Raw genomic sequence first — 25,061 nt, forward strand, 5'->3', positions numbered from 1 at the left:
TTTATTACTACTTTTTACATTTTATAAAATTTTATTTAATTAATTTGAGATAGTTTTATTTATAGTTAATTCAATGGTAATTTTAGTTTGGATTTGTATCATAGTTATTTTGTCTATTTTTAGCTATTTTAATTCAAATTAAATTACTTTTAGTCTCTCATCTAAATATTTGTAAGAATTTAATCCTAAATATATCCATTTTGGCTCTGCTAATATCTAATTACAGGTGAAAATTATTATTTCTTTGAGAAATTTTACTACTGAAGATCTGATTGCTATATCATTTGATTATTACCTGCATAATTATTCATTAAAACTTTTGTGTAAGGGTTGAAATTTTAGTTAAGATTATTATTACTGTAATTTTATATAACGGTTGGAGTTTTAGAACCATTAGCGTTACTTATTTTTTTATTGATATTATTGCCACTATTGTTATTGTGTCCTTAGGCGCTTTAGACTCTTGCTGTACTGCTTCCATTTTATTTTTACTCATTAATGATCATTTCTTTCTAGTATTATGAGACTTAATTATATCCAGGTCTATCTGTTTGTTGCAAGTAAAGTTGTTAATCATTTTGAGTTTGTAAATATTATTATTATATGTTTTAATATTAATTATTTTTAGGAAAAATTTATTAACCTATTCCACTGTTATTCATTTCAGTGATTCGTGTATTCATAGTACCCTTAGTTTGATTCCAAAAAACATTAGTATTTAAGTTACCAGTATATTAAACAGCAGATACATCACTTTTAGTTTTTGTGTGGCCTTACGTAGTTAGTTAATTAGTAGATTTATAATTTAGCTTGTTTGTATTGTTACGAAGTTCATTAATTTATTATTGCAAATATTACTCATATTAAGAGCTTTTCTTATGTGGTTTATTAAAGTTTGTTTATATTTCAGACATTTTATTAATTTGACTTTTTGTATTTTGTTTTAATTATTATTGCTAATACATTTATATTTGTTATTGTACTTAACTATTTTTTTTTACATTTTAAGCATAATGAGTCCTATCAGTTAAAAATCCTGCTACTGGATTTTGAGCTTGATTATTATTTTTTTAATTGTTTATTAAGTATTCATAATTATTAATCTCGGTAGGTTGAATTATATTTATATCAGTATTTAATGTACCACCAGTATAGTTGAAGTTTGGATTTGTGTTTATATTTGAAACAACAGTTGACCCTCTGAGGCCACTTGGGTAAGCCTAACTGCTGTTGCTGATTAGGTTATTAAGGATAATATTTGAATTCAAAATTATGTTTTCTTAATGATTCTTACCATTATATTCTGTCATTAGAATAGTTGCTGCATTGTTATTTTATAAAGTGTATTACTTGCTACTATTAACACGAGACAAGATACTTTAGTTAGATTTTTATTAAAATTAATATTAATTTTTGGCTAGTCCATCAATACCTTTTGTTGAATTATTTCTTGAGTGATGAGTTGAGTAGGATTTTTACATTTTCTTATTTACATTTTGACCTTACTTTGTATTATTTTAAGCTACTTTATTACTGTTGCTGTTAGTGCTTCCTCCTATATTGCTGCTGGAGTTCTGCTTATTAAGACGACTTGTATCAGCTCTTTTCTTTTCTTCTAGTTATCTATTCGAACTGAGCAAGGGCTGCTAGTCGTTACTGCAGCTATTTCTTTATTGGAGAAGTGTTAAATTTAAGTTCAGCTTCTTAGGAATGGTTCTATCTTCAGCCAAGTTATTAGATAGCAAAGTTGAAATTAAACCTTCATTTTATTTATTATTATTCTATTGGTTTTCATTTACGATATTAAGCAAAGCTGAATTATTTGGTTGTAAATCATTATTATTTCTTGAAGATTCGTTATGACTCATTTTAAGATTAGAATTATCTCTGCTATTTGGCATAAAAGAAGTTCTGTTAGATAGCGAAGCTATTTTAGAAACTCCAGTTCCGTTACCAGTGATACCTGTAGAGTTTTTACCCAACCCGTTTGATGATGAAGTGCAATTATTATTCTAAATACCATGCGATATTCCAACAGATTTTATGTATGGTGATGCTTTACAATTTATAGAAGAAGGAGAACCTGAATTCAATTATGAAGATTGTATTAATTAGTTTCCACTGACTTACTGATTAGAATAAGTAAGATGGTTATGGTAAGATTTGTGCCTTCCTTTCAATATGTATGTTGTGGGGCCATTAAAAGCTTAAGGAGATTACTATCCAGTAGAATCAATTATATCTCGGCTGTTCATGATGGCTTTGTGAATTTTAGAATTTTCTTTATTTGAATCTAAACCACATAAACCTAATTGCTGTTGCTTTTTTTATAATTAGAAATACAAATTTTTTAATTCTTCAGTACCCTCATGAGATTTTGTCGCCTATGTTTTTGCTATATTTAATTCTTATGAATAAATAAGCTGCTTTTGTAAAATAGGATTAGCTAGTAGCTAGGAGTGGGAACCTACAGGTGAGCACTATGGAGAAACATTTTTAGATTAGTTGCGACTAGCATGAAGTCTTTCGCTATTCATTATTTGAAGGGAGGGATTATCATAAATCTTTTTTTAATAATTATTTATGATGCGGTTTTCAAATTTATTTTAAGGAGAGGTGCTGCGAGCATATTGAGGTTTTTAAGAAGGAGAATACTGCTGTATTTTGATATCTTCTTACTTATTATTTCGTGTAGTATAAAGAGGATTGTTGTTATTATTATGAAGCTGTTGCTACCCGTATGTGCCGCTTTGTTATACTGAATCTGACCTCTTACCCTGCAACTTAGTTTAGTTTTGGGGAGTTAGTTTTCCATGAAGCTGTGAATTTTATGTAATTAATTTATTTGGAATTTATTCTTACTACAATAAAACAGTAGAAGCCAAATTTAATTTAGGAATATTAGGGTGTTTAAAAGCAGCTTCTGTCTTTTAATTTTTATTTTATTGTAATTATTAATTTATATCATTATGTGAATTATTTAAAATTATATTGGGAGACTAATTTTGGAATAAAGGTTGAGAGTGAGTTGGACTGAGTTAGCCATTAAAAGTATTTAAGATATCGTTGTTTTAGCTCTAAAAAATATTAGATTGCTTTTATTTACTCACAAATAATTTTTTTAGGAGCTCCTTTTCTTATTACTTTGATATAGAATTGGTTTTAGATGAATTAAGCTTTTTCATTTATTCAAGCTGCTGTGATTTATTTCTTTTAAGTTCTAGTGTCAATTTTTGTGACTGACTACCATGCTAAAGATTTCTGTCAGTTGAACTACCGATATTAAGTTAATCTTAGTCTAGCAATAGCTAAGAAACGGGCTGGTTATTAATTAGATGTTATTATTCAGGTGTCTTTGAATAATTCTTTTGTGATGTAATCAATTTATTGATGAGGATATCTTTCTTTAAATTAATTTATTCTTGTATTTTTTACTGTATTACTTTTGATTTAGTATCCAGTTCACTTGTATTTGGTGCGTTATGAAATGTATGACTAGGAGGACGGTTTTAAATATTTTATTAGTTATTTTATAATTAATTTACACTACTTATTTGATTGCTTTTAGTCTAGGCTGTGCTATTATTTTTTGATTAATTGGAGTTAGAAAAATTTTAAATATTTTGCTAAATAACATTTTAAGTATTTAATTAAGCTAAATTCTATGTATTTTAATTTGTTGAATTATTTAATTATTTAGAAGATATTTATTTTGTTGGTAAAGTATTTTTTGCTTTTTCTTATAGATTTTCTAATATTCCACCTTAAAAATTTTTTGGCTGATGAGGCTGGTTCATTTACAAATTCTAGCTCTATGCAGGAAGACTAACTTAAATAGACTAAAGCTAGTAAGTTTAATTGTCTTATTGCTTGGCTGATACTTTTCTTTTATTATTTTAGACAGGTTTTTGATTGCAAAACTGCAAAAATTTGCTTAAATTTCCAAAACTGTTGTGTTCTCCATGGTTAGTGTTTAAGCTTGAAATAGTGCAAATACTGCTGTTAAGCATTTGCGAATTTTATTAATTTATAATTTAACCTAATTTAATATTTAAGTCATTAATAGTTCTGCAACTTTAATTAATTGCATGCTAACTTTTTGGATTACTCGAAATAAATTATTGGCTCTTTTAATTAATTTATTTATTCTATGTAGATATTAGCTTTTGCTCTTCTATCTGTTTATTGATTGAGTAATTCATTAAAAAGCTATCTAAGGGTGCAAGCAACCTTTCCATAGAAACTTCAGTTTATAAAACAATGTTCTCGTTGCCTTTCTTTTGATTTTATGCATCTGTAGGATTATTGTAAGTAGGGTTTGGTTGTCCAGATTCAGGACCATTTGTTGCGATTCAAGTTTACACCTTATCTTCAGCACAACCATTTTCCAATTACTGCTAATTTAAATTTTATTAATTTTTCTACTACTATTGTTGTTGTTGCATTTGCAGCATACGTGTAATTTTTACATATTTTATTTTACGCTACTTATCGTGATAGTAATTCATAATGTGACAAAGGGGTTCCATAAACATGCGAGGAATGTCATTGTGGAATTTATAATATTCTGTTAGATAGGTTATTTTTTTATCGTAAAGCACAATTTTGTAGAACTCTTGGAAATATTATTCTGTATCATCATCAAACTGACAAAAATCTTTGTAGCGAATCCAGCTTCTGGTATTTTCCTATCTGAAAAGAATTTCGTTGACTTCACGAGTATAGTAATAATTTTAGCTTGAAGAATATTTTTCGTATAAATTTTTATTAATCTATCTATAAATATCATAATATCCTCCATCTGCTTTGGAAAATTTTGTATACTATTTATTACTGTTAGAATTAATACTCATTCTTCAAATTAATATGAAAGTTATTCCTACTTTATTTAAATGAAATTATATGCAAATATGCGATGTTATTTCACCTTCCAGCTTTATAGTTCAATATTGTTAGCTTGATCCTATTCTTTCCCTATGTGGAATCTTAGAAGATTATTTTATTCTTAACCTTTTTAGAATTACTATTTCTCTCTCAAATATGAAATTGAAAAAGCTTATTGAATTTACCTAATATTTGTTATTTGATTGACTCTATTTAATTTATTAGGTGAATTTTGTGTTTAAAAGTTATTTTTTAATTATCAAATTTTTTTGTTTTTGTTATTTATGTTTTCTTATTTAGATTTGATATATCTTCAAATTAATTAAGTGACTTATTTATTTAATTTTTGGTTGTTAGGTAAAAAGCTTAACAAACAAACAAATACTCTACTTTCCTTGTTTTCTTTGAATGGTTATTTGATTTTGATGATTTATTGAAATTTATTTAAAATGATAAAGTACATTTTTGTTATTCTTCATGTCGTTATTATTAGGAAGAAGAACCTTTAAAATAAATAATAAATATAATGTTGAGTCACCAATTTAATATAAACAAAATTAAGCTTATTAATTATTATATTCCTAAAGTAATTTAAATCTGAATAAATAATATCTCTCATATTCAAATAACTTAACCTTTTTTTCTATAAATAAATCCTCTAACAGAAATTATTTAAAAACGATACCATATTTAATTTATTTAAAATATTTTTTTTTTGTTAATTACATATAAAAAATTACATACTACTAGTTTATTTATAAATAAATCATAATATAATAAACATTATTATTTTTAAATATGTTGAAAATTTTAATTCGCCAATACTTGATCATATTAAAGTGTTTAATATTGTTAGTAATAATATATATATCAAAAATTAAATGAAGTTTGTTATTATATAAATTCTAGATTCAAATTAAGAATAATTGTTAGTTAATATACAAATTTATGTATTGAAAAATAGTTTCAAAATAAATTATTTGTAAATGTAAACCTTACTTTTAAATAATGATTATTTTTACAAAGTTACAACAATGAGAAAATATAACAAAATTATAAATTAAAATGTCTAATTAATTTTTTCTCTTTAATTTATATAAATAAAAACTGTTTTATTATTTTATATTACACAAATATAATTAGTCTATCCAAAAAAAGTTGGTAGAAATTTAATAAAAATAGCTTCATTAAAATTAAATTAATATTCTAATAATACTAAATTACTTTTTTTGAGGAAAATAATTTCAAATTATAGTAGAGATATTGTATTTTTTTTTAACTTATTAGATTAACAATATAAATAATTTTAAATAACATTTATTATGAAGGTTGATATATAGAAAAATTAAAAAGCAATTATAAATAAATCAATGATCTATTAAAAATGATTCAATAACATATCTCATTCATTAATTTAGTAATTTATGTTTATTAAATCTAACAAATGAAACAAAACTCTTTTGATAATTAATAATATCGATGTAATTCCATATGAATTTATTAAATATTTATGTTAGTGGTAATAGTAAATGCAATTAATTAATTAGTTCATAATTAAAATAATTTGATGCATTTTTTATATTTTCATTAATTTTTTCATTGAATTAGCAATTTTAATAACAATAATTGATAAAATACACGCCCTTGACTAGCTTTTAATCTTTATCTAGTGATAAATTTTGTATACAGTTGAATTTGATGCAAATCAATTTCAATGGAAACTACTTAGCAAATTTAAAATGTTTAAACAAAATAGGTTGAAAGTATATAAAAGTTAATTATTCCTAAGATAGACATAAGTGGATTATCTCTAGATCATTCGAAATCTTAGTAAATACAAAAGAATCTAAGACAAAAATCTGATAGTAGCTAAAATAAATCTCCATTAAGCAATACTCTCAGTAAAAATGATGACTTAAAGAAAAGGCTGTTGAAATACCCATCAAATGACTTAATCTCAAAGAATGAGTTATAGAACAGTTAAATTCATTCAAATTTTGAAAATGATATTTCTGGTTCATAGACTCAGAGTCCTTTGGATGTAAAAAAATCTGGCTGCAATTTGCTAAAAGATTAAATAATTGAATAAAAAAGACATAATATAAAAGAGCAAATTATTCGCTAATTAACTTAACAACAATAAGTAGTAAGTGAAAAATATAGTAAAAATAATTCGGTTTAAGATAGCAATGATGGAAATCAAGATATCTCCCCAAAAGCTTTAAATTTAAACTAATTCTTGCTTAGAAAAGACTAGTATATTGAGTAGAAAAGAAACTAGGTTAAGTAGAAATTGGCTGAAATAGGATTGGAAGAAACAAAAAAAAATTTAGTTTAAAATATTAAGAGACAAAAATTATTTTAGAACAAGTAAAGATAAAATGAAAGCATAAAAATTAATAATATTGATATAAAATCAAATATGTCAAATAGAAATGCATAAATTAAGCTTGGAATTGGTAAGATAACTTAGAGCAGAAATAGTTCAATGATGGAAAATTCAAAATTGCTTTCTGTAAATAATACCTCAATAAACACACTAAAAAAATAGAGTATATCTTTAAATGGAAGTTTAGAAGATTAGTTTGACTAAGAGTAAAATAAATTGAAAAAAACTACTAAAGAAATATACTTTTCTAGTGTAATTGATCCTATTGTTGGAAGCTAAAGTGAAAGTACATAGAATTGTAATTAGATACCTATAAGAAAGAGAATTCCTAATATAACAGCTGATCCTTATATGAACTAAGCTTTAGGAATTTTAATGAACAAAACAAAAGAGTAAAGAAATGGAGAAGATATTCAAAATATAATGAGAGCAACTAAACAAATACCTTTCTTTAACAAAATAGAATCAAAGGTTTTGCTTTTTTAAAGCTTATGCAAAGCAATGTAGTACCAATATATACCTAAAGGAGGAATAGTTTTTTTTTATGGAGACTTTCCTGATCGCTTTTATATTACATTAAAGGGAAAAGTCTCAATTCTTATACCAAAAAAACCCGAAGAAATCCATAAAGAAGATTAAGTGGCAAAAGAGCTTAAATCAACTTAATAACTTATTTATACGATCCATAAAAGACTTTTGTATCGATCACTGCACAGAGCTTACAAAAGGCTTTGCAATATTTTGTATTTCGTTTTAATTGTTAAAGTCAAAGCAAACATTCTTCAAAAAATTCCTACCCAATAAAATTTTACAAAATCAAGAATTGATTTCACTCTCAATTCTCTAGCTGAGGAGGGAGAGAATCTAGAAAGTGAAGATGATTCATAAGAATCTTTGACTGAATTAAATAATAATTCGATAGTAATTTAAAATACCTAAAGTAAAGAGTAATTACGTTAAAAATCTAAAGTAGAGCTTGGTTAAGTTAATATTGAAAAAGAATTAGATAAAGCAATGTAAATTATCCGTTCATAAAACTCAGAGAAGAAGATTATGTTTAAACAGATGCATGCTTAAAGGTAATAAATTAAAATAATTTATTGATTATTTCAAAATCACTTAATTTTTCTATTGAAAAATTCAAATAATCTAATTTTATTTTGCTATTTTAAATGCAAATATTTAAATATATCTTAATATTTTAATGAATTTTTAAAAAAGATCAAGTTAAAAAATAGATACATCAAAGGCAAAGAATAGTTTTATGGACTTAAGCTAATCATCATATAGAAATATATAAGTGAATAATTAAGATTAAAAATAATCAATTTTAAATACATAAAGAAGCAGCAATTTGAATAACAGTGTAAATATTGACAGAAAATAAGTATAATTTGAAGTGAATAATTCAATAGAATAAAATGTTTAAAGAGTATACAGCATCCCTTAAAACTCTGCTAGAGGATAGAATTCAGATAGAGGTTAAATAGATCCTAATTTAATTGAAGCAAATACTAATAATTTTACGATGCAAAACCAATAAATTAAAAAAAAATATTAACCTATATTACCAGCTTAAAGTTACTATGAAATAAATAATTATTAAAACTAAAATTTTAAAAAAGATTAATAAATTTAATCATATTAAGTTAGTATTCTTTAAGAAGATTCTTCATATTCTGTTTTATAAAAGAATTAAAATGATATTTATAACCACCATGATTAAGAAAAATTTGAAGAGAAAGAATTTCGATAACCTGTGGAGAAGTTCAAAGATTTGTTGATAAATAAAATGGTTTAAGATGAATCATCTGACCCCATGTATAATTCTAATTAATTATATATAGCAAAGCTAGATAAAGATATGAAAGAAATTAGAAGACCTAGCTAATTGAATATAAATTTAGCTCCTTAAGTAGAAAATGTTCAACTCGCTCAAAAGTTATAAAATATTTCTCATAAAGTTGGAAGAAGGAGAAGTGTATTGAAAGGAGCTATTGATGCTTTTGTTACAAATAGCAGTAGTTCAAGTACTTACAAAATGTATTAAGAGCAAAAGAAGGTAATTGAATAGCAAATAAAAGGGCTTGATTTGGAAAAACTTGAAAACGGAGCTCATTTTTTTGTTAATAACACATTTAAGTACAATCATGCATTTACATCAGGAGATGGATTAGTTTTCGGAGAATTAGGTATCCTCAATAAAAAACCTAGGTATAATTTACTATTTACGTCAATTCAATTAAATAAATTAAATCATAAATTTTTATTATTTTATTTTTTTAAATTCAAATTTATAAAATTGCATCAATTTCAATTAACAGTTTATAATTATTATACTTTTATTAATAAATTTCATAAATTATAGCAAACTTTTTTATAATATTTATACTTAAATAGAGCAGCCACAATCATCTGTTTAGAAGACTGTTATTTCGGATATCTTTCTTCTTAAAATTATTAGCAGATTCTTATGAAAAAGGAGAAAGCATCCTTAGTTAAGAAAAGAGAATTTATTGAATCAACATTAATTCAAAACATGCTCTCAGGTGAGAAAATGTCTAAAATATCATATTACTTTCATAAAAGGAAATATTAAAATGGAGAAATCGTTTTTAAAGAGGGCGATGCAACTAAATATGTTTATCTGGTAAAAAAAGGAGAAATAGAATTATAGAAAGAAATAGAGATTACTTAAAACGAATAAGAGTCTACTAAAATAGTTATTCGTGTTGCTAAGCTGAGTTCTAGAGAGTACTTTGGTGATTGTGATATTTATTTTAATAGGAATCGTAAATTTACAGCTATTGTTACTTAATAATCAACATTATATTATTGTGAGAAGAATTAATTTATCAAGCAGTTGGAAGAAATGAAATAGTTTTATGAAAAATATGCTGAAAGGATAAAAACCAAAGAAGAGTATAGGAACCAATAGATAGAAGAATGTAAAAGAACGAGAAACTATGATAAAAATTTGACAAAATTAACTTCTCCAAAGAAAAAAAATAAAAGAAGTGTGAATCACTTGCAAATAGAACAGTAAAAAATGGATGCTATTATATGTGGGGTTCCCTATAATTAGTAAAATGATGGAGAAAATGTTAATAGCAACTCACCAGAATAAAATTACTACTTTCACAAGTAGCAATTTATTCCAAAATTGAATGATGAAAATGAAACGGAAGGTAACACTTCAGATAGATTACTTATGGTTAAATCTTCTTTTTAAACTCATCATCAAAAATCTCCTACCACAATAAAAGACACTAAATATGAACTGATAAAAAATTTATAAAAAGTTTAGCTTTACAATCAAATATAAAATTTGAGCAAGACAAGCTAGCATTCTGAAAGTAGTAAATAGTTTTTTACTCCCGTAAGAGATAAATAGCAAAATAACATTTAAGGAGAGAATGCTGGATACTTAAGTGCAAGATATCAAAATTAGGATTAAAAAAGTTAGAGATAAGATTAACCTACACTAAATACTGAAAGGCTTTAGCAATATAGAGTTCAATCAGGAGTTAAGTCAAAGTCATCAGCTAATTTAATAGATCAATAATTAAGAAATCTAGATTAAATAAAAGACACATAGAATCAAGATGATAAAATTGTAAATAAGATGTATACAGCAAGTGATTAAATTACAAGTAGAAGTGTATAAAATCAAAATAATAACAACATTTAAACAAATAATGGCTTAATTACAAACAGAAGTTAATTAAATAGTCAACTACAATCGAATAGAACTATAAGCATATTTGAGTAGTAAATGAATGATTTTGCCATGTAAGATTAAGCGAAAAAGCAAAGGATTGCTGGATAAATAGTTTAAAATATGCAATAGGATACTATATTACAAGAAAACTTGCAAAAAGAATAACTGTAAGAATTGAAGGAAGAATTTTTTTCAGGTTTCGAAATCTTAAAAAAATTGAAAAAGGACATTAAGATCAATAAAGAATTGCTTAAAAAGGGAACAAAACACTAAAAGAAAATAAGTGCACATGAACAGTATAAAATTACAAAGGAAGTTTGCATGTACAACGATGACTTTTATTAAAGGGGATAGAGAGTTAACTAAAATAAAAATAAAATTACTTAATTAGAAATCGAAACTGGAACAAGAAAATAAATTCATCATTAAAAAAGAGGCTCATAAATATGCTCTATCTATTCAAAATTATCATCTATGGAAGACAGGGCTACTTTCTAAAACTCACATGGACTAGAGCCTGAAGTTGTTGTCTAATCTCCAATTATTTCAAGAAAAAATTCAGGTCATGAATTTAATTTTAGCTAAAGATCTATTTATAATAAAGATTCATTGGTTTAAAGTCTATCAACAACTGCTTAAGAGGTTAAAAAAGTTTAATTAAACCAAGGAAAAGACACAAAATTGCATTTAATATAAGATATTTTATCCAAATAGCAATTTCAGTAAAACATTAATAACAATAATAATTATTCACAAAATTTATTGCCATAGTTGGGTCTTGCTTTAGACCAAAAAAGAAATTTAAAGAGAGTTAATTCTTCAATGAACTTCACTTCAAATAATTAACAAAACCAACTCATAAAGACTTCCAAATATTTTCTTTTGTAAGATAAATCATAAAGAGGTAATTTAAATATAGAAAGCTAATCAAGAGGAACTAGTAGATTAAGAAATCAGTAGATAGAAAGCTAATAAAACGAAGAATTGAATAAATCAGTAGGTGATAATCTAAATTAAATGTAAAAATTAAAAAAACCAAACTCTTAATAATCTTCTATAAAAACTGTAAAATCTTCTCCACATAACTTTTTCCCTATACATAGTGAAAAACTTTTTAGCAGCAATGGCTTCAAAAATAATAACAATTAAAATTAAATTGCTGTTAATAATAATAATAATAATAATAATATACAATAAAACGTGATAAATAAACTAAATCTAAAAGACAATACAGCTTCTTTCAAGAATATATCAATTTACTCTAAAACTTTATCAAATTTCAAAAGCCCTTAATAATTATAAAACAAAGGTTTATTTAAATGTGTAAAGCCATAATAAAACAAATAAAATGAACCAGATTAATAAGTAGACTCTATTGGCTAGTAATTATGTTTTGACGATAATTAAGTTTAAAAAGTACCAATTAAAAGGTTTGATATTAAAAAGAATTATTTAACTGCAAATAAAATAACAATTCTGAATCATATGCAAAAACCCATTTTTATCAAAAATGAATGAAAAAAAAATAATAAATATATTAAAATAATATTTTGTTGAGTTTATTAGTTTCAAATTATTAATTCTTGTTTGTGCTTGTTTATTTTCATTTTTAAAAATAACAAGATAAATTTATTTTATTTCTAGATGATATAAACGATGCATGAAAGCTAAATAATTTAATAAATGAATCAATCATTAAATATATTATAAATTAATACAAATTAAATCAGTAACTTTTAGTAAACTAAGTAATTATTGTTTATTAACATTTAAATTTTGTAAATGGAATATTTGGATATATTTATTTCATTCATAGGATTGGCTTTTATTTACATCAATCATTAAATTTATTTTAGTACTCCTGTTTTGTTTTTCAAATTATAAAATTTTCTTTTAAATATGAGGACAATTAGAAATATATTTGTTAAAACTTTGTTGAATCGCTGATTACGAAGTTATAGGATTGTCTCTGTTTAAATAATTTTAAACAATAAATTTAAGAAATAAATATTGATTTTAAAAATAATTTACTTTAATCTGATAGTGATATGAGTTAATTTTTAAAATTGTTCGAATGCTTGTACAAATAGTTCTGAGTTTGTTTGATTTATTTGGTTTTTGCTAAATATAATTTTTAATTTATAAGTTAAAAATTAATTTCAAATTTTATATTTTACCATAAATCAATGTAAATTTTTTCACAACTTTTTAATTATTAAACGAGCGTTTCTATTGTTTGATTATCCATTGAAATTCTGTTTTACCTAATATTTAAATCAATATTTTGAAAAATATAAAAATATAATTTAAATAATTTACTTTAACTTGATGACTGCTATGTTTAGCAAATGAGGATTAGTTATAGATTTAAATATTTGCTGTAAATTTTCATCATCTACTTAACTGTTTCTAAATTTTAAAAAGTAATTATTTTTAAAATTAAAGAATAAATTAATTACTTTATATGGAATTCTAACAGGTCTATATTTTAAAATTAGGAAAGTATACTACAGAATGTTTAAATATCCTATTTACTAAGGGTGAATTTTGAAAGTGGTGCTTTGAAGGAAACTTTCTATTTGAACAAACTTTCAATTAGATCATAATTTAGTGCATTCATTTAATGCTCAATTTATAGAGATTTTAGATCATTCATCAGTTCAAGTTTTACTAAATTTAATATTTCCTTTTTCTTCATAATTCCGTAATTTAAAATTTCAGTAGTCAAAAAGCAGGTTTAAATGTAAGAATGGTGTTGTATAGAAGACAAAATGCTATCTATGCTCAACTAATTCTAAAAGCTAGGGCTTATTATTTAATAAAAAATAATTTAAGAATGTTTTGATCAAATATTAAAGTATTGTCTAAAAAATTTTTAAAATTAAATCATCAAACACTTATTTAAATAATTTTTAAATTATTAACTAATTAACTTATTTATTATTTTATTTGTTTCTCATATTTGTTTTAAACAATATTTTAATTTTTAAAATAGGTTTATTTACTTTAAGTGGAGCTCTAGCCAATTTAAACTTATTGTTTCTTAAATAAAATTCTGTATTAAGTCAAGTATTTCTTCAGTGATTTCAATTTATCTAAAAATAAAATAGTTATTTTTCATATATTTGAATTTATTTATTTAATTTACTTGAAATGGAATTCTGCTATTTAAATAAAATTCTTATTTATTTAGCATTCGAAAATGTATTCTAGATCTTTTTGAATTATCAATTAATCAGTATTCCTGTTAAATAAAATGATTAATATTTTTATTGATGATAATTATTTTTTATACTTTTCTGGTCTATAGCTGATGTATTAGTCTCCAACAATTCTCTTCTAAGAAATACCATTAGTCCTACAATCCCATGAAGCTATTTATTCTCTAAGCTCAAACTCTCCTTTTGTAGTGGTTTGATTTTCACTATATAAATATTAATTAAAATTAAAAGCTGAGTTACTAAATCATTAAATTACTCATAAAGAAGTTCAAAACTTTTAAGTTAATGTCCTATTTTTGATAATATTATTTTAACCATATTATTTATTGTATCGTCTTTGATTCTATTGCATCTATTAAAAATATAAATACATTATTAAAAATATTTATGTCTTTTTTAACTAAATTACGATAATGAAAGCTTGACTTAAGTGGTATTTATAGCATTTGAGAAGATATACTAAAAGTCCTACAAAATTTCTTCGAAAGTTAGGTTTTTTCCAGGAATGTTTACATGTATACTTTTAATATCGATTAAACTATTTTCATTACAATTAGAGAGTTGATGAACTTTCTCTATTGTGTTCAATTCTATTCTTTCAGGGAAAGGAAAAACTCCGATTACTGAAAGCATCATATTTTATGAGATATTATTGAATCGTTAATTTTATTCGTTTATTTTACACTGTTTAGCTTTGGCAACATTAAAAAGTTATTCTCTCTTCTTTTCAATTTAGTTTATAGATGAGAAGAAGTACTGAAGTAACTCTTCCTCAAACAAAAAGGCATATAAGTAAATTATATTGGCAATGAAGTTGATTGCAGAAATAGTTAAGCAAATGTATCCAACAACCTATTCTTTCTAAGTATCAATTCCAATTTCGTTATTTACTATTTAACCTATTATACAAGGTATGACACTAAAAAGGAACTCAATGAAGTTAGAATGTGTAGTTATTAACTGATAATATCTCTCAAATAAGAACCGGTTTGTCTAAAATTTTTAATTAGCAGTTAGGCTTAAAGCATGTTCATCATATCCATTGTAAAGAGAACCAATCATAGTTGAGCTTCTAGTAAATTAATTTAAAAATTACTTACCACCATTTATATTATTATCTCCATCTAAATGAATTTCTCTACTGTTGTAATTTCCAAATGTAGTCATTGTAGGATCTATATTGCTATTTACTGAACCTCTTTAAGTCTTTCTTCTTATCTATTTATATATAAAAATAAATGCATTTAGCAAATTAAAATTATTGATTAAATTTAAAAAATAAATAAAGAATATAAAATTTATTTTTAATTTTCTAGTTTTTTATATGTTCTTTTAATACATTCTGTATACATCTAAAAAATTCTCTTAGTTTTTTCAAAATAAGGAAAATATTTATTTACTCCAAACTATCTGCTTTTGTTTTTGATAGGACTATCGACATCTAACTAGAAAGCTCTTCTTTTTATGGGAGTGTTGTACACATTCAAGTAATGGTTATTATTATTATTTATCTATATTGGACTTAAATCTTCATCTAATTCTCTTGTTTAGGTTTAAATTATTTTCTTTCTAATATTTTGACTCCTATTTTGCTACTTTGATTGGCTATTACTTTGCTAGAGCTATATTTAAATAGGATTTATAACTCTGCTATTGTTTACATTATTATTGGTAATAATAGCATCGTTATTGCTAACAACATTGTCTTTGGTGTTGTTGTTAATAAGAATTTCTAGATTTTTTTGTGGAGATATTTCATTAAAGTTGGGATGATTATTTACTCCACTCAAACTTAACTACTATTATTATAAAGGCACTATTTCATGATTTATATTATTATTATTTTATTTTATTTCAATGTATGTGTTTTGCTTTGAGACTGTTTTTTCTCTAGTTATCATTCCTATTGCGTTACGCTGATCTGCATCTATAGTCATAAGCTCAATTAAATCAGAGGTAAGCATTATTCCAAATTTACTGTAAATGTAATGAAAAATAGCATAGCCTGATAAATTGAGCTTCTGAAGGATGCTCATTAGGATACATAAAGGTATCCATGAAACTAATAAACCAATTTTTTTAAATTTAGGATGAGTAGATCTTCTTATTTCTATTTGTTTATTTTTCATTTCAACCTTATAAATGATTCTCATCCAATAGCAGAAATACAAAAAGTGTGGAAAACATATGCTCAATATTAAGATAGCTGAAATACTCTAAATTTAAATATCTATATATATCAAATAAATAATGCAGGAAATCAACTAAAGAATTGAGAGCACAATCCTTGATACTTAAGCCATAATTAAATGACTTTGACTCTAATTTTAAATATTTTGCTTCATTTTAAATTGAAATAATTACTGTGATTTATAAACGAATTAATAATACTTTATTGTTTATAAAGCTAATATTTTTCTTCTTTAATTGTTTTAATAGTGAAAAATTGATGGAATTTGAAAGCTCCATTCAAAAATATTGACTGAATCCTTCGATATTTATTAATTTTATATAAACTCATAAATCCAATTTTTAGGACTATTTATTCATAAATTAAATGGAAAACCACAATTATTTTTATATCTTATTGCCAATATATAAAAACAAAAACTCCAAAATCTGTTTTAACCATAAATTATAAATAATATTATCAAGGTATAATTTTAGTAAATATTTCTAACTTAATAAAATTAATCTGTTAATATATTACTTTATGAAAAAAATACTCATATTGAATCTAGCATTTTCGTATTAGATTTACAATTTTTTATGTCTTTTATATTAAATAAAGAATTTTTCTAGTAATAATTGCTAGATTTTAAAAAATATCCTAAATTTTTATCCTTTAAATAAAATACCATAATAGGATGTTAGAATGTTTTTTATTTATTTGTTATTAAAATATAAACAGATTAATAAAATTGTAAATAATTAATTAATTTTTCTCAATTAAAAATTAAAGTCATTTAAGTTAAAAAATATTTTTATTCATTAAAATCTTAAAACAATACACATATTTAAGAATTTAATGAATTATTTTTAGATAAACTTTTATTTTTAAAAATTGTTTAAAGTTTTAAGCATTAATTTTTGTCTTAAAAATAGCAAGAAGCAATATTTTAGAAAAATTAATTGGAAGCTGAGTAAAATAATAAATTTATTAAGTAAATTTTAATGAAGATGGTATAAACTACAGAAGTCTGCTGAATTTGTTTTAAATAAATTAAATGAAAAAAATTGATCTCAATTCTCTAAAAATACATCGAATAATTAAAGGTAAAAAATACTGTGAAGATTGTTTATTAATAACAATAGTTTTTTGTCTGTCTTATTATTTCTTTAAAATTTTTTGATGGATTTATCAAAAATTTTTTAAAATGATAACCAAGTAATTTAATTATTAGAAAAGAAGATTTAGCGTTTAAAATTTTGCAGAAATCTTGAAGAAAAAGCTTAAAAGATTAGTTTTTAAAACTAGAGATAATAACTAAAAAAATTTTTTTTTAAATATTTTAAAAAGTGAAGTCTTAGATAAAAAGGAAAGCAATAAAATATAAAAGAAAGTTGGTTTGTTTAATTGGTAGAGCGAAAAAAAAAAAATGATTTAATACATTAAAAGGAATGTATTCTTTTTTGTAACGCTTCTTACATCTTTGGTAAGTTTCAGTCTACTTTGGATCTTTTTTGGCTTTGGAATAGCATTTGGAACTTTATTCATCTACCAAGGGCTTTTAATGATTCTGCCTATATCTGAAGTATCCATTGAAAAGCGCTTGAAACTTTCTTTTCTTTTAACTGGATTGCTGATTGGACCATTAACTACATTAATTTATACATTTATTTGTTTGGATTATATATTTTAGCAACCTTTTGAGGAATTTTAGTTAATAATGGGCTTCGGAGGAAATCAAACTCTAATCTCTATAGCTTTCATAGAATATTCAATTTCTTTAGCTGTAAATGTATTATATTTAGTTTTACTATATATAGCCTAAAAAAGATATTTGCAATCTAGCAACCATCCATCTATCATTCTTTAAATAGATAACAATGTACTATATAGAAGCAATTTATAAGGCCCTAATTAAGATAGTAGAAATAATTAAATAGATTTACAGCCAATCTAAGATTAAAGCAGTCACGGCAGCAATGTGAACAGTAGCAACCACTTTGCTAACAGTAATAATTAATTTAGCTAAAATATGAATCGCAATTTCGTAAGAAATGTTATTGTAATCAACAATGCTGATTTTCAAAACATAATAAACGAAAATTAAAACGAGAATGGACATAGAATGTACAGTATTTTTTATGATAGCTAAATAAGATAATATTAATAAGACTAGCAAGATCGCAATTTATCAAGTCTTATTGAAGAGGAAGAAGAAGATAGCTTCTACTTAAATGGACAATACTATTTTAGAATCATAAAAATTGATGATGAAAGATAAGACACTATTAAAACCACTGTCTGCTCTAGAGATGCGCAGTCTTAAGATGAAGGTAAAGAATGTGCTATTTGCTATGAAGAGTTTGATAAATAAAAATCAGTAAATGATAAAAGAATTATTTCGCTAAATTGCAATCATACTTTTCATGCTACATGCATTAGAAATAGTGTTAACTCAATAGGATTAAAATGCCCTTATTGTCGCTAAAAAATAACTTAAAAAATTTCTAAGTGTAAATAACCTTCTCAATACAATGCAAGATACCTATAAGACTTTATAGCTATAAATGAATGATTGAGTTTTAATAATTTTAAATAAAATTCTAACAAAATGATAAATTAAATGAGAATTAATGAAGAAAAGAAATAACTAAACAGATAATATTTGTTAAAAATTTATAATATTAAAACAATAAGCTTCTCCTTCTTAATTTCTTTGAGTTAAAAATGTAATCAATATTAACATATTTATTAATAACCTATAAAACTACTACTAAAAGAGATTGCTTAAAAATAATAAAGTCTCTTTTATTTGAATTAAAAATTAATCAACTTCAAAATTAAAAATTATGAGCATTAATTAATAATTATAATACTACCTATTAAATAATGATAATTATTATTAATTAAATCTCTTAAACTAAATTGAGCTTCTTTTTCAAAATATAAATATATATATCTAAATGAATCTCACAATAAATTTATTTTAGTAAACTTTTATTTTACAATTAATTTCCTTTTATAAACATTTCATTAAATACATTTTTTCATTGATTTTAAAGTTGGCATTTCAAATAGCTATTTCGAAAAATTAAATTTATTTTGACTAAATGTTAAAAATTAATATTTTTGCTACTTAATGATGTAATTTTGATATAAATAAAATTACAGTAGCATTTAACAAAAACTTTAAATAATTTTTATATTTTTACTATTTTTTAAATTATATATAATAATAAATTTATAGAAAATAAACTCATTTAATTTGAAAAAATATTGATAAGATTTAAGTTAGTAAAAATTAAAATTACTGTGCTTAAATAAATATTTTTTTCACTTTAATACTCAATAGTTATCAAAAGTTAGCTTGGAATGAATAAATTATTAAAATAAAATATTTTAGATAAAATATTTAGACTTTTTTTATTAATGTATGTTTATAAATAGCTATATTTGAATAAGAAAATTTGTAATTAAAAATTAACCAAAATTATTTTGATAAAACATCTTGTTATTTTGATTAATTTTTGTTTAGTTTTCGAATAATATTTTATAAATTTTAAATTTATATAATTAATTAACCTTGATAATTATATTAAAGCATAAAAAACTTCAAGATGAAGGCAAATATTTAAGTTAAGATTTTACATAAGACTAATAAGAAAAACAAAATTCAGATTTTTAATATCTGAATTCTTTTTATAAATTTTAAATATTCAAATTAAAATAATTGATTTATTTTTATCAATCAAAAAAAGAGCTTACAACAAAAAAAAATTATTTGAATCAAGCTTATTTTTAGTCTCAAAATTATGATTGATTTTTTAATTTGAAAAAGCATTTAGATAATTTATTTTATTGTAATAAATTAAATTATTTTAATATTTTAAAAATTCAATTAATGTCAAAAAACTATTAATATGAAGTTTAAATTAATTTTTTTTCATTTTTATCAAATAAACTAAAAATTAAATAAATTTATTATTATTGTTTACTTTTAATAATTTAAACATAATTTTTGGCTTTATTTACTTGCAATTTTTCTCATTTTTCTAGTAGGAGTTTAAATAAAAATAAATTATAAAATATAATCTAATACAGAGTAATTATTTTGTAGAAAAAATGATATACAATTTGAACATTTAATAAAAATAAATTTATAAAGCTTTAATTTGAATTTTATCATTATTTTAACTTTTCAAATATCTTTTAAATTAAAATAATAACTTAGCTAAATTTTATTTCCATGAATTAGTTTTTCTAATTTTTTAAAAGCGGAAAAATAAAAAAAGGATAAAATATTCTCATAAAATATAATTTTTATGTTTATTAAGCATTTTTATTTGCTAAAAATTGTATTTATTCATTTAAAGCAAATTTTCAACTAAGCTTTTTCTAGTAAATTAATTTTTTGTAAGTTAAATATATGTTATTTTAATAGAAAGAAATGGGTAGCTAATTTTATTATTATAAATATTATTTCATAGATTAAAAACTTTTTTGTTTCATCTTTTAAAGAATTGTCTTATTGTAGTACCAAAATCATAATACTGCATAAATATTTTGATAATTTTAACTTTTATTTGTAATAAAATTTAAGAGTAAGATATGTCTTAAAAAAAAAATGCATAAATGATAATATATGTTAATACTTGAGTAAAACTGGTAGGAAAATAATTCAATATTAAATTAAAAAGCACTATAATAAATTTGTTATCTATTTAGTGAGTGATGTTAGTAAAGTAACTTCCTAGCAAGAAATGATTTGGTCGCTCAAATATTTACCAAATTAAAATAATTGGATTGTGGGACACTATATTTTGTAATAAATATCATAATTAAAAATCATCAAATTTTTTAGTAAGATTAAGATTATACTTTTGTTAATCTGAAGTAATTATTCAAGTAATTCTTTGCAAAGCTTGAATTAACAAAATATTAGATAGAATACATAAAATATAATTATGATACTCAACGATCCTGTTTTAGATGTTAGCTTTTACGACAAATAATCATTTTGCTGTAGAGAGAGCAGGGAGATTCCTATTCCTAAAGAATTAACATTAGATATGAATGTAAAGAGAGATTTAAAGTTTCCGAATTTATCTTAAAATTAAGAAAATCAGATTATGACGAATCCTTCAAAATAGTTTATTAGCCTATCAAAAATAGATACAGCTAATACTCCTGATTATGAATTTTAGCAAACAGCAAACTTCTTTTTTCCACAATTCGAATAGCAAACTTAGAAAGAACAAGCTAAAGAAAGTGATTTTGAATATATTTAAAAAGCGCGTGGCAATTCAGTATTTGCTTTTCCAATTGATAATGAGAATAATTAATAATTTCAATTATAATAACAATCATTATCAGGAGCAGAGAGTGATTCCATGAAAAAAAAGATAAGGTTCTCGAGAATATTAGTGAATTCACATGTAGTTTAAAATGAAGAAAGACAGGCTCCTGTTAAAACATTGAAAAGAAGTGTGATTAGCATGAGTTAGCCGAAGTTACATGGTTAAGGTAAAAGATAAAATTCTTTATAGAATTATATATATTAAGCACATACTACTACCATTCAAGTTTATTGTTAATCAGAAAATTTGATTTTGTTATTAAAATATTGATAAACAATTTATATTGTATTTTAAATAAATAAAAGGTGGTGGATCTTCTATTAACCAAAATTTTGAAAAAGAAATCTCAACACAAGACTAAATGGGATTGACACATAATTTAGAGAGAAATTTGAGCTAAAAAAAGATAGCTTTGGAGACTAGGGAAACAGCTAAAGTTTTAAGTCGTTAAAACATATAAACAGAGTAACTATAAAAAGAATAAAACTCACAAGTAATTTTATCTAGTACTGTTTAGAAGCATATGAACTAAAACAATAATAATAGCATATTGAATAACCAATACTTAACAAAAGATTAGTAAGATCTTCGTCTAAATAATTTTATCTAATTGATGAATGAGAAACAACCAATAAATCCAAATAGCCATAATTTTTAATTAAATAATATATTTCCTTAATCTACTTCTAGCATACAAAAATGCTCAAGAGAACTGTTTGGTAAATAATCTCAAAAATAATAATAGCCACAATAGTTAAACTTAGCTAAATATTAAAAACAAACATTAAAACTTCCAGATGAAAATAATGTAGTTGATAGCAATTAGGTTTTCAGAGAAATAAATGCTTAATCTTGCTAATCAAAATTAGGTTCGGGTCTAAATGAAAAATCTAAAAATATTAACAATATCTCACTATAAAATCAAATTTAATTTAAATCTAATATGAATTTGAATAAAAATATGAATCAAATTAGCTATGGAGCTTAAAACTTTTATAATTAATAAAATAAATGTGATTTACTAAATTAGTAGTAATAATCTACATTAAATTCAAATTAAATATCAAAACAAGTATCAAGAAAAGGATCCTCTTCTTGTCTTGAAGATATTTAGAAGAATTTAGTTGATGATAACTTTATGCAGTAGTTAAAGCAACAACAAATGAGTTTACTAAAAATCAGATATTAGCAAATCAAAAATTTTTAAGATTTAAATTCAAATGCTTCACCTATAGAAAATAATATTTAAAATTTAAATAATAATGGAAACCTTTTGATGAGACAAGACATAAAAGGATAGCTTTTGTACAGCTCATAGCAAGATTCAAGAAGAAATTATAGTAGTCTCACTAAAAGTCCTTTCTGTAATGTACAAAACTCCATTTCAAACGACCTTCGAAATTTGCAAGTATTAAGCAGCGATAATAAAAAAATGGGAGGAAACATTCTTAATTAAGAAGAGAATCAAAATAGATTTAATTTGAATTTAATTAATACGATCAAATAAAGAACAATTAATAATAAATAATAAATTGATAATTTCTATTCAAAAGTTCCAACAACATAAAAAAATTAAAATATTCACAATAATAATTAAATAGCTAATGATTTCGATGATAGTGAGGAAAACATAAAATTGGATGCAGATGCTGTCAGACTAAGTAATAAAAATTTATTTCATCGCCGTTCAGTAGCTGGTGTTTTTAACAGTCATTCAACTAAAAATAATGCTATTTAAAAAGTAAAAATTATTTTTAAAATTTTTAATTATTTGAAATAGAAAAAAAATAATTTATTGGAAAATTTTTGTTGTTTCATTTATTTTAAAATGATTATTTATTTATTAAATTAATTTTAAATCAAAAGGAGTAAAATGATGAATAAGCAATTTCTGAAATAGAAAAAGTAAGAAGATAAATTAAGCAAGCTATTACTAAAGGCGTTAGAAGCGATTTAAAAAATAGCCTGTAGACTTTACCTTAGCTGAGTAGTAATAATATTTAAATATAATAGTAATAAAAAAAAATAGATAGTCATAATATTAACTTTGCTATGCCAAAAAAAATCTATCAATCAATCAACTGTGAAGCACTTTAAAAAATATAAAATAATTTAGAAGATGTTACTGCTTCAGGAAGAGATATTGCAGCAGAATCTAACTTTTCTTTAGTCGGAAAGGTTGGTTAATGTAAGACCTTTTTATAGAGGAAGCCTTAGGAAAATATAGTTAATAAAATATTTTAGATCCCTAATGAAATAATACTTGAATGACTGAAAAATTTCAAAAAATTTTATTATAAAAATTCAAGTTAATTATTTTTTTAATTTCTTCGTTAAATTTCTTATTCTCTATAATTAATAAAATAAATATATATATATAATTATCTATATATAAGTATATAAATATGTCTATATTTCTCGAAATGTAATTGAAATTTGATTGAAATAATTTTCAACATAATTGATAGAAATCCTAAATAAAAAAAGAAATCAGGTAAAGCTAAAATATTATAATAGTTAAATTATAAAATAGATAGTTTTTTTAATTACTCATTTTGAAATTAGTAACAACATGATTAAATCTTTTTTTCTTCTTCTATTTTTAATTAAGCTGCAATCATTCAGAGAGATTGATTTTGTATCTATATTTAGTTACTTAGAAACTGTTTGCTTGCTTTTACTTTTTGATGGATAGATTTATTAAATAAGTGATGATTTATCCATTAAAATTTGGTTAGAGTTACAATGTTCCTTTTTTTAATTGGTATAAAATTTATTAAGCGATTGATTTAAAATTTGTAATTTCGTTTAAAAATTCATTCTAATTTATTTAGTGTCTATATTTTTTCATTAAAAAAATACTGAATTTCTTAATGTTTAAAATCCAATTAACTTATTAACAAATTAAGTTTTTATTAAATCATCAATATAAATGTCAAGGATATGTCTTTCATAAATATAAAAAGATAGTTAGATTTAATATTTGATATCCAATACTTTATAATTAAAAGAATGGTATTTAAATAACATGTTACTCTTTAACTAAAATAAATCATTAAACTGAAATGAAAGAGATTTTGTTAAAAATGAAAACTTTACTATTTTTAAATATATGAACATTTTAATATTTTTTGAAAGATAATAGACAAATAGAGATTTAGAATTAGATATAGAATAATAATTTATCTAATCTTCTCTGTTTATTGCTTATTAATATAGCATATTGAAGGCATTATAATATTTTGGTGATATTGCATAAAAGCGAATCAATTTTTTGTATTAAAAAATCATAATTTAATTGAAATTCAATAAATTTACA

General features: G+C 22.9%; 6 protein-coding genes across 6 annotated transcripts; 2 read left to right on the forward strand and 4 right to left on the reverse strand. All coding sequences in view use genetic code 6, as the record gives it.

Annotated features, from left to right (window-relative positions):
• Positions 1–98: 98 nt before the first annotated feature.
• Positions 99–4,238, reverse strand: TTHERM_00693270 (hypothetical protein; the record flags this gene model as incomplete). The annotated part of the gene is made up of 1 exon (XM_001023592.1): positions 99–4,238. The coding sequence occupies one exon, from the start codon at positions 4,236–4,238 to the stop codon at positions 99–101; it is 4,140 nt and encodes a 1,379-aa protein (XP_001023592.1).
• A 114-nt stretch (positions 4,239–4,352) lies between these two features.
• TTHERM_00693260 (hypothetical protein) lies at positions 4,353–4,853 on the reverse strand (the record flags this gene model as incomplete). Its single annotated transcript, XM_001023591.1, has 1 exon — positions 4,353–4,853. One exon carries the CDS (start codon positions 4,851–4,853, stop codon positions 4,353–4,355), a length of 501 nt encoding a protein of 166 aa, XP_001023591.1.
• Positions 4,854–6,598: 1,745 nt separating this feature from the next.
• Positions 6,599–12,512, forward strand: TTHERM_00693250 (cyclic nucleotide-binding domain protein; the record flags this gene model as incomplete). The annotated part of the gene is made up of 3 exons (XM_001023590.1): positions 6,599–8,352; positions 8,495–9,487; positions 9,674–12,512. 3 exons carry the CDS (start codon positions 6,599–6,601, stop codon positions 12,510–12,512), a joined length of 5,586 nt encoding a protein of 1,861 aa, XP_001023590.1.
• Positions 12,513–12,765: 253 nt separating this feature from the next.
• On the reverse strand, positions 12,766–16,605 carry TTHERM_00693240 (transmembrane protein, putative). The gene is made up of 11 exons (XM_001023589.2): positions 15,616–16,605; positions 14,625–15,433; positions 14,472–14,567; positions 14,290–14,418; positions 14,143–14,238; positions 14,000–14,089; positions 13,454–13,801; positions 13,314–13,403; positions 13,172–13,258; positions 13,026–13,115; positions 12,766–12,963 (listed from the first exon to the last, which is right to left on the reverse strand). The coding sequence occupies exons 1-11, from the start codon at positions 16,558–16,560 to the stop codon at positions 12,801–12,803; spliced, it is 2,943 nt and encodes a 980-aa protein (XP_001023589.2). The 5' UTR covers positions 16,561–16,605; the 3' UTR covers positions 12,766–12,800.
• Positions 16,606–18,840: 2,235 nt separating this feature from the next.
• On the reverse strand, positions 18,841–19,242 carry TTHERM_000693219 (transmembrane protein, putative; the record flags this gene model as incomplete). Its single annotated transcript, XM_012799843.1, has 1 exon — positions 18,841–19,242. One exon carries the CDS (start codon positions 19,240–19,242, stop codon positions 18,841–18,843), a length of 402 nt encoding a protein of 133 aa, XP_012655297.1.
• A 2,107-nt stretch (positions 19,243–21,349) lies between these two features.
• TTHERM_00693220 (hypothetical protein) lies at positions 21,350–24,013 on the forward strand (the record flags this gene model as incomplete). Its single annotated transcript, XM_001023587.3, has 3 exons — positions 21,350–21,908; positions 22,048–23,483; positions 23,609–24,013. The coding sequence occupies 3 exons, from the start codon at positions 21,350–21,352 to the stop codon at positions 24,011–24,013; spliced, it is 2,400 nt and encodes a 799-aa protein (XP_001023587.1).
• Between the last annotated feature and the right edge of the window lie 1,048 nt (positions 24,014–25,061).

Source organism: Tetrahymena thermophila (assembly GCF_000189635.1).
Source record: "Tetrahymena thermophila SB210 genomic scaffold scf_8254420, whole genome shotgun sequence".
Classification (NCBI taxonomy): Eukaryota; Ciliophora; class Oligohymenophorea; order Hymenostomatida; family Tetrahymenidae; genus Tetrahymena; species Tetrahymena thermophila.